General features: G+C 31.0%; 1 protein-coding gene across 1 annotated transcript in view; it reads right to left on the bottom strand.

The window, feature by feature from the left end:
- Positions 1-8,645: 8,645 nt before the first annotated feature.
- Positions 8,646-10,424, bottom strand: part of LOC142354356 (degenerin deg-1-like) — an 89,299-nt gene continuing 87,520 nt past the window's right edge. The window contains exon 2 of the mRNA XM_075406627.1: positions 8,646-9,731. Within this exon, the coding sequence (XP_075262742.1) occupies positions 8,839-9,731 (893 nt within the window). The 3' untranslated portion in view covers positions 8,646-8,838. The remainder of the gene's footprint in view (positions 9,732-10,424) is intronic.

The raw sequence follows: 10,424 nt of genomic DNA, 5'->3' as shown, positions 1-10,424 counted from the left end.
ATCGGAGGATGTACATTTGTAATTTTATAGTTATCCTTCATGTTAATATTATCATTATCTTCTAGGAATAACCCACGAGCCTTACTTAGTGTTAAGTTGTTTGTTGATGTTGATGTTGATTTATGTTTGGCTTGATTGAATCTATTTCTTGTCATTAATTATTTTAAGAAATATATTTAATGATTCTAAAACTTTTTTATTAGATTCAAAATCAAACTCGGATTTCAATAGTTCCTGTTCATAATATTTGCCTTCTATTATCTCTCCATTAATATCTTCTATTTTATATGTTGGTGGATGTGTTTTTAGAACTTCATTCACTTTAAACAATTCTCTATTCCAATTAGAAGTGTAACCTTTAGAGAAGATATTACGTTTATCTACATTTCTAACATAATCACCAACTTTAAATTTTGGTTTTGCTTTGGTAGAATTAATCTGCGAAGCAGTTTCACTGATATAGTCTTTAACTTTATCAGGATTATTAGAAGCATCAACTGGTGTCATATTAATTGTTGAGTGAATGTTATTGTTATATGTTACAACAGCATCATTTAATATATTTACCCAATTACAATCGCCATTGATAAACATAGGTTTATTTATTATGTGTAATAATGTTCTATTGAATCTCTCTATGAATACAGCCTTTAAATCACTATAAGTAGAATATAGCTCTATCCCTGAAGCGGCTTTGCCGGTTCCATATTCTTTAAGTAAAGATATAAATGTTTTATTGTAAAACTCACTACCTCTATCTACCCATAAATTTTCTGGTTTTCGTCCTTCTGATAGGATTGTTTTAAAACCATTAGTTATAGATAAACCAGATTTATTCTTTAAAGGAATAGCCCATGCATATTTTGTGAATATATCTAAAATTGTTAATATAAACTTACAATTATTATTGTATTTACTTAGAGATGACTTATCAATTAAATCAGCTGACCATTTTTCACCTTTATATAGTGGTATTATTCTTTGTCTTTTAAACTTTGTTATTTGAGGACTGAATACTTCTTTAGCTAGTTGTTGTTGTTGTTGTTGTTGTTTTTCCATCATTATTCATTTACCATAGCTAAAAACAAAATTATCTTCTAGGAATAACCCACGAGCCTTACTTAGTGTTAAGTTGTTTGTTGATGTTGATGTTGATTTATGTTTAGCTTGATTGAATCTATTTCTTGTCATTATTTATTTTAAGAAATATATTTAATGATTCTAAAACTTTATTGTTAGATTCAAAATCAAACTCGGATTTCAATAGTTCCTGTTCATAATATTTGCCTTCTATTATCTCTCCATTAATATCTTCCATTTTATATGTTGGTGGATGTGTTTTTAGAACTTCATTCACTTTAAACAATTCTCTATTCCAATTAGAAGTGTAACCTTTAGAGAAGATATTACGTTTATCTACATTTCTAACATAATCACCAACTTTAAATTTTGGTTTTGCTTTGGTAGAATTAATCTGCGAAGCAGTTTCACTGATATAGTCTTTAACTTTATCAGGATTATTAGAAGCATCAACTGGTGTCATATTAATTGTTGAGTGAATGTTATTGTTATATGTTACAACAGCATCATTTAATATATTTACCCAATTACAATCGCCATTGATAAACATAGGTTTATTTATTATGTGTAATAATGTTCTATTGAATCTCTCTATGAATACAGCCTTTAAATCACTATAAGTAGAATATAGCTCTATCCCTGAAGCGGCTTTGCCGGTTCCATATTCTTTAAGTAAAGATATAAATGTTTTATTGTAAAACTCACTACCTCTATCTACCCATAATTTTTCTGGTTTTCGTCCTTCTGATAGGATTGTTTTAAAACCATTAGTTATAGATAAACCAGATTTATTCTTTAAAGGAAGAGCCCATGCATATTTTGTGAATATATCTATAATTGTTAATATAAACTTATAATTATTATTGTATTTACTTAGAGATGACTTATCAATTAAATCAGCTGACCATGTTTCATCTTTATATAGTGGTATTATTCTTTGTCTTTTAAACTTTGTTATTTGAGGACTGAATACTTCTTTAGCTAGTTGTTGTTGTTGTTGTTGTTGTTTTTCCATCATTATTCATTTACCATAGTTAAAAACGAAATTATCTAATTGGTCTTGATTAATAATATTCATAGATAATAGTTGCTTAGATATATCTAGCATTTCATCATATAATCCATCATGACCAGCTTTTGTTTCTAGTATTAATAATTCTAGTCTTTCTACTAATTTATTTGGGTTGCCATTTAATCTCCTGCCAAATATATCATCTCTTACCTCCATTATACGTTTTATTGTTCTATATCTAGCGCTTTTCTTATCCCCTTTTCCTAAATCATATCTAATATCCTTTAAAAACCTTTTAATTTTGTTTTCATCTTCCTCCACCTTATCATCATATGTTACGTTTGTTTTAGTAAGAAAATCAGTAAATCCTTCTGAAAACTCATATACATTATCCCCAACTAAAAATGCACCCTGCTCTAGAGTTATATCAACACCATTCATTTTATATCTCCTACTAGGTAAATCTACGAGTTCTAATTTTAATTGAGGATTAGTTTGAGCCCCCATGTCATGAAGAAGTTTGGCTGTTTTTGTATCAACATAAACTGGCGCTATATCTTGAGTTTGCTTTATGGTCCCCTTTAACGTTTCACCAATCTTGGAAGCAGTTTCACCCATCTGCGAAGCAGTTTCATTAAACTGGGAACCAGCTTGCTCGATCTGCGAAGCAGTTTCACCAATCATCTTAGTTTGTTTATCTAACTCTTGATTGTGCCAATCTATTGCTCTTAATGTTTGTTCACTTAATTCTAGATTCCGTTCATTGTTTTCACTGATAGTTTTAGTTAAAGGATCGAATAACTCTTCTATTTCACCATAATATTCTTGTTGTTTTAGTTTATCTTCTAATCTATTTCTTCTGTTTTGTTTTTCTAGATTGTTTAATTCTATAAGTTCATCTAGTTTAGTCATTTTATATGTATTGAAAAATTATAATAAGAGTAAAAAATGGATAATAAAAACAGCTTCTCTCTTAATCTAAAAAGATGTTTAGCTTGTAAAAGACGTTGTAATACTATAGATGAGTTTATTGATCATATTAAGGAACAAAATCATGATGATTTAATAATTTAAACTTATTCTAAATATGTAGATGGGGCTGGGAAGATAATAAAATTTCTAGAATATAATAAAAATATAATAGCTGGAGCTACACTACATAAGAATACAATCATGGGAGACACTATGGAAAGATATATGGCTCAGATAATGGTTTATAATATACTAACTACCAAACCTATGGATGTAATGAATGAATTAGGTCTATAAATATTTGTTATAAAAATTAGCAAAGCTCGTTATATAATATAATAGCAACATCAATTAACTTTCTTTCATCATTAATGGTTGGTTCTAGAATATTATTAACCAGTAGGTCTTTCTCTCCATCTTATGATCTGCGAAGCAGTTTGGTATACTGCGAGCTTTGCTCGTTCACTGATGCTTGGCGGATCATTTTTAATAAATCTCTTTTGAATAGATATAGATTCTCATCAAGCGGATAACTTTTTATATTGTTTACATAAAACCTTTTATCATCAAATATATTTAAACTAATCTTACTTGTTTTTGTTGTTGTCATGTTATCGGCAACTTTTTGTATTCTACATTCATCTACTGTTCTCTGTGTATTATTCATTAATGCATCATAATAATCATAATAATCTATAGCATTATTATGCTTCTTTATTCCTTTTTCTTTAGTGTTTTTAGGATAATTTTTGAAGCTATATGTTTTGGGGGACAATGCTATAATTTCTTCAATAATCCTACTTCCCAGCTCGTGCTTAAACTTGCCGGGGACTTTATTATTAGTTTTTATAGGTATATCTAAATTACTTAAGTCCATATGCTCATCACTAACTTTACCTTCACTATAACTTAATACGAAACTGTCCGTATCCATATAGTGAAGTGTTAGATCTTTGAGGGATGGATGTAGAATATTATAGAAGACATCATACATGTGTAATTTACTTAATTCTAAGATTGTAACACCTACATATACTGGAGAATCATATTCTATTTTTTTCTTTATATATTCTATTTGGCTATAATCTCTATATCTAGTTAAATTCTTAAATGTTGGTTTACTTACACTTTTCATTATCTTTTCTTCATCATGCAAGAACTTGCTTTGAAAGAAGTGTAGAGGATTCATGCACATTCTTCCACATAATGAGCTATTCATTAATTTCCTTACATCCTTTTCTGCTTCAGTTTTAGCTGTTGCTCTTTTATTTGTATTGTTTTGTATATAATCGCTACATATATAATCTTGTTTAAATTTAATTACTCTATGTATTTTTGTTACTTTTACTCCCATCTTAACATAGAACTTCAACATCCTATAATGAACCATATATTCTGTTTTGTTGTTTTGGTCGAAGATTAATTTCTCTGATCTGTGAAGCAGTTTCCCTGATCTTGCTTTACTTTTCTCTCTTTCTCTGCATCCCAATTCATTATCATTTATCTTTCTCTTATTAGGCATTAGTGCTAACTGTTCTGTTCTCTCTTTACATTCATTAGTATAATCAAAATCACAAACTATATAGTAACCATGATCACTATCATCTGGATTATTCAATATTACACCTAGAGTAGTAGTAGTAATAAACTCAAAATCCTTATAAGGTAACTTTTGCATCATTGCATAACCATATAGGTTGTTTGCGTCTATGTACCATATATTTCTATTAATAACTTTATCATTAGTATCTGCGAAGCAGGTTCCCTGATTAGTATTAGTATTAGTACTAGTATTAGTATTAGTATTAGTATTAGTATTAGTATTAGTATTAGTATTAGTATTAGTATTAGTATTAGTATTAGTATTAGTATTAGTATTAGTATTAGTATTATCATTAATATTAGCATTAGTATTAGTATTCCTAATATTTATAAATCTATCACCCATTATTCCGCATATACCACCTCGCTTTGCTCCAACAAAATCATCTAGCATTTGTTTATCTTGTAATGTATCTAAGGTTACACCGCTTGACATTAACCAACAATCAAAACTATAACCTGGGAGACTTACATAGTGTAGGGGACTGAGCTTGAATTCTTTCATGCTTAGTTTAACATATTCATTCATGCAATAGTCTAATATTTCCAAATCATTCTGTTAATACTCTATAGTTAGATCTTTACCAGTTTTATGACTGTTTTCATTATTAAAGTTATCTACTTCTTCTTGTGTTGGTAATTTATTATGTAGAGAGGATTTAAAGTCTTCTTTTTTTAGATTACCTATAAGTTTATTATAGGAGTCTAAACCAAAGTATTCATATGGATATAATGTTTTAGTTTTACATCCGTATATCTTTGCCATTTGATCTAGAGGCATAGCTAAGAAGTTATAACTGTCTAAGAATTTGAGACAACCAATGCTAAACATCTTAGATTTACCAGCAGCTAGTGGTATGTTATCTACTTTTCTTTTATCATTATTCTGTTTAAAGAGTTCACTGTATAGTAGGTTGAAGTCAAAGCCAGAGCCATTATGGAAAATTACTAGAATGAAGTTTTGTTGTTTGTATCTTAGATTACATATTTTACATGCTGGTCCTCTATATTTACCAGTTTCATGACAATGATCTCTTACTTTATTAATACATGTTTTGCTGCAGATATGACAAGTGTTATTAGTTTCACGATATAATTTATCTTCTTCTGTGAATATCATCTTCTCATTATGTTTGAAATTATTCTCAGTTTCTATTTCTAACAGATCACTAGCAAATCTTTCGATGCAGCCTAGACCGAAGTAGTGTTTGAATTTACCTTGCCAGGTGTAACCCACAGCTATTGGAATATGTTCAGCTATTACATATTTTAAATCATTAGTTGAGACATCGGTGAAACCGCTTCGCGGATCAACAATGCAACATTCTATATCGGCAGTTATAATATTTTTTATATTCTGACGTTTGTGTTCATTTACAAAAGTAATATGTTTTTTCTTAGGACAAACAATCTCTGGTTTGAATGAGGTGCTGCATTCGTGTTTATCATATTTAATTTGTGAGTTAAACCAATGGGTACATCTATCACAATAATAATATTTAATGTTGTTTTTATTTGGTCGTTCTAACAAGGTTTCTATATTTTTTATTAGGGCACAGTGTTCTATTTGACCAATACACCAAACTAGTATTCTTACATCTTTTCTATCTTTATTAAAATCGTCCACTTGTTTAAACAATTCTATTTTACCATTACCACAAGGTGTGTATACCCAAATATTAATATTATACAATTTCTGTATTCTTATAATATAAGCAAAATAATCTTCATGTTGTTGTCTTGGTTCAATTAGTTTATCTACATATTTACTTTCTCGAGTTGCATGGTGTGGGGCGGGATGTAGCCAAGCAGTTATAGTTAGTTGTAAGCAATTGTTTTTATAACTAAGTAAATTTAATATCTATTTAGAGTTTTTGAGATCTGGAGATTCAATCTGTTGGTTCAATGTTTAACTGAATACTTCTTATTCCAAGAAACTCAAAACCATAACCATAACCTTCATATATTTCCTTTTCGAAATCTAGCCACCGATTGAAGTCACCATATTCATATATTGCATTATTATTAATATAATCAGTATTGAAAAATATTTTAGTAGTTTTAACTTCTTCTTTGGTTCTCTTCTTATAATCACATTCAGCCGTGATCTTATATTTAAAACTCTTAACTTTACGAAACTGGTAACAGTTTTTAATTTCTTCTAAAGAGTAATTAGTTGCTTCATCTATATCTTCAATGTAATTCCCACCTTTATCAGTAATATAAAATTGTTCTGACTTGAGTTTATATCGAATTCTTCTGTGTTTTCTAGATACATGCGATTGTGACTATATGAATGAGTAGTTAGAGCTACTTTACTTCTAAATTCTTCATGACATTCTTTACATTCATACTTAATTCTGGTGAAGATATCCTCTTCAGGCTGGTTTAGTTTTAATAATATAATCATCTTCATCCAAATTGTACACCCTCTCCGAGATTTCCTCTTCTTCAGACTCAAACATTTTCTCCAATAGTTCCTTATGTTTGAGATCGTATGATTGATGTCTGTATAAAACCTTCTTTGATTCAAAGGATAGATTACAGACATCGCAGAAGTTTATGACACTAGTATTAGTTGATTGAGACATGATGTATTTTTTTAGGGAAATAATCAAAAAATAATTTTTCGAAAAATGAAAATGAAATGCGATAAGTGTATAAATAAACCTTGGAAAGAATGTTGTAATAATTGTAAAGAATTAGAATATTCTTGTTATGTATGTAAAAATATGGTAAAGGTTAAAGATTATATAGAACATTTGGGATATCATTATTCTGATCCTGATCATTATCTAACGTATAGTATGTGTAATGTTTATAAACATATATCATTATATAGATTTAGAAATAGGAAATGTAGACTATGTATTTATCTTCATAGATATAGATATGGTCACACTAGAAATCAATTCAGAGAGCATGTTTATAAGTATAATATTCAATACGACATAGAAAAACACTAATCACTGTGTTTCCACCGATCTCAGTGTTTTCGACTGTATACCCATCACAGTGTGTCTCATAAACAGTCTCACAGCAGGGATTATCCTTTTTAAGAACTGTGAATTTGGTTTTTTTTTATCTCACTTAGTTTTATAGTATTTCATCAGAGTCGGGGGACGTTCACTGGAGTCAGTGAGGAAGGAACCCCAAACCTTCCGTTTGCTAAAGCAACTTAACTGGACTCGTTGATTTAACCACTACACCAAGTGAGACAGAAAGTTTTATTTTTAAATTGATTAAATATTGATTAGGGGATATATGAAAATTTTTAATTTTTTAATATTTCTTTCAATTTTTGTTCAAGTTTTTTCACAAGTTGGTTTTACGTGCTTTTTACACGGTCTCATCTGCGAAGCAGTTTCACTGATTAGTTTTATACTAGTATCTGGGGACGTCCACCGGAGTCGGTGGGGATAGAACCCGAACTATCCGTCTGATAACAGTTAATTACCAGCTTAACTCTGTACTAGTGGTTTGCACTAAGTGAGACAAGAATTGATAGATTTAAAATATAAAAGAAGTGAATATAGAGCTAATATATAGTAGTGGATAAAACAAGGGATTCAACAAACAGTAAAATTTGGCCCGATTCGACATGCGCGATTAGCGTTAGGAGAACGGGACAAATTTTACTGGCGGTTGAATCCCTTGTTTTATCCACTACTGCTGGCAATTATAATAAATTAGAAGTACTATAATTTTTCGATTTAAAAATCTTTGATCAAGAAATGGTGAAAAGCAAAAATTGTATTGATTGAAACACAGTGAGAATTTGGGCCCGAAGACACTCTTTTGGACTTAGGTTTTGAACACCAATCCCCCCCCCCCATCAAACTGACTTTCGTCAGTCACATTGGGTTAACAGGCCATCCAGATCAATTGGCTTGAATCAGACAACTTAGGTTGCACACGAGTGTTTTCAGGACCCGTTTGTGTCGCGCAGTGTGTTGTCAGACAAAATTTGGGTAGCAGAACTGTGGTTCGCGTTTTGAGGGTACCGATAGTGAAAATTTTATACTTGGAAGTTCCGGTAATCATTGTGGTATAATGTGTTTTTTTTTTTCAAAAAAGTAAACGTTTTTTTTACATTTTAGTTTTTCAGATCTTCAGTAAAAAATATCAGTTTCGGACAAAGTAAATGTTAGCTCAAGAGCATTAAGACAAATTTAGCCTTTAGCGTTATCTACGATGCGTTTAGACTTGCTGCCCGATTCTGTCGGTGGGTCAGTCTGATCGGAGGTCACTTGGGTTGCACTCCTGGGACTGGATGGTTTAACAGAAGTGTAGAAGGCTTCAATACACCGTAGTAAAAATATCAGCACTTCAATTAAAGCAAATATGCTCCAACCCAGCCACAGGCTGATATTTCCCCCAAAGTCGCTGAGTAGATCTGAAAACGAATAGGCTGGTTTCTCTGTAATCTTCTTGTTCATTGAAGATTGGAAGAATATCTCAACGCGAGCAAAGTTGTCTCGTATTCTCTGGTGGATGTGTGACTGAGAACAATTGGATAGATCTTTCAAGAAGGATCGAAGATCGCCGTTATGACGTCTGTTTTTGATCAGGTTGGTTGCTAAGTATGAACTATATGCTTTGGAGGGCCAAGTCGATCGAGAAGCGTCAATGTCATGTTTCACTGAAGTGCAAGGTAACTCACAAGGACACGAAAACTCCTTTTCCTTGAACGCTCTATAAATTCGTTCACGGCAATCTGTTTCTTCATTATTTGAGATCGAACATTTTGGTAAACTTTCTAAGCGTGGATCATCAAATACAGAAGACCTAAAATTTTGTTCACCGCACAAGCACTCATCGGCCACATGTTTTACTAAGCATAGTTCGTTGCAATAACTTTGACTGTAGGGTACTTCATCCATAACTGATCTATTGAAGCCGAGTGAAATCGGATAATTGTTCACACATTTGCCAAATTTGCCACCCAAGCGCACAGTTTTTTGAGCCTTGACGTTTATTATTGTAGCGTCACCAACAGAAGCTGCCACGCTTTGACTTTCTACATTTGGCTTCTCGCCGAAGTTGGTAATTGCAACTCTCAATCCTAAAAAAATCGTTACAAATTTATGGGAGTGAAATTGTAGCGCAATAGCATACAAAATATTTTTTTCTTATGTAGCGCAATTAGCTTTTTAATGTGCTATAAGTGTGTTTGTATATTATCGTTTTTAGTCCTTACTCAGTTCATTCAATAAATAGTTTTAACGGTGTCAGCACTTACTATACATTATTTCATTGGATTTCTTAGTGACAAATATTTTTGTCTGTCTATATTGTCTCCTTTCATATAAACTGTATAAATATGTTAAAAAGACATACTCCAAGCGCAAAAGATTTTCAGACGAACAAACTAAAACTGCATTTGTCGTGGTTGATAACACGGGTCAAAAGAATTCAATAAGTTGAATTAGAAAATCAAATTGGAACTAAAAATATACAAAATTTAGCTCGTATTTATTCTCGTTATCTATGCAAAAGTATACAGAGAAATTTAAGATTAGCTGAACAAATTTATTTTACATGATTGACATGTGAATAGATTGTAGTTCCGAATCCCGGAGGTGATATTCTATCTTGAGAGTTTCATGAGAGTCACATATGACCTAGACACAATCAAGTTCACTAGTTGGAGTTCATATGACCGACATTGCATGAGAGTCACATATGACCTAGATACTAGTTAACTAGTTGGAGTTCGGTTGGTGGTAGAATCAGGTTTCTATGGATGAGAGCATTT

The sequence above is a fragment of the Convolutriloba macropyga genome, chromosome 15 (assembly GCF_964194025.1).
Source record: "Convolutriloba macropyga chromosome 15, txConMacr16.3, whole genome shotgun sequence".
In the NCBI taxonomy this organism is placed as follows: Eukaryota; Metazoa; Xenacoelomorpha; order Acoela; family Convolutidae; genus Convolutriloba; species Convolutriloba macropyga.
This window is presented reverse-complemented; position numbering and strand designations above follow the sequence as displayed.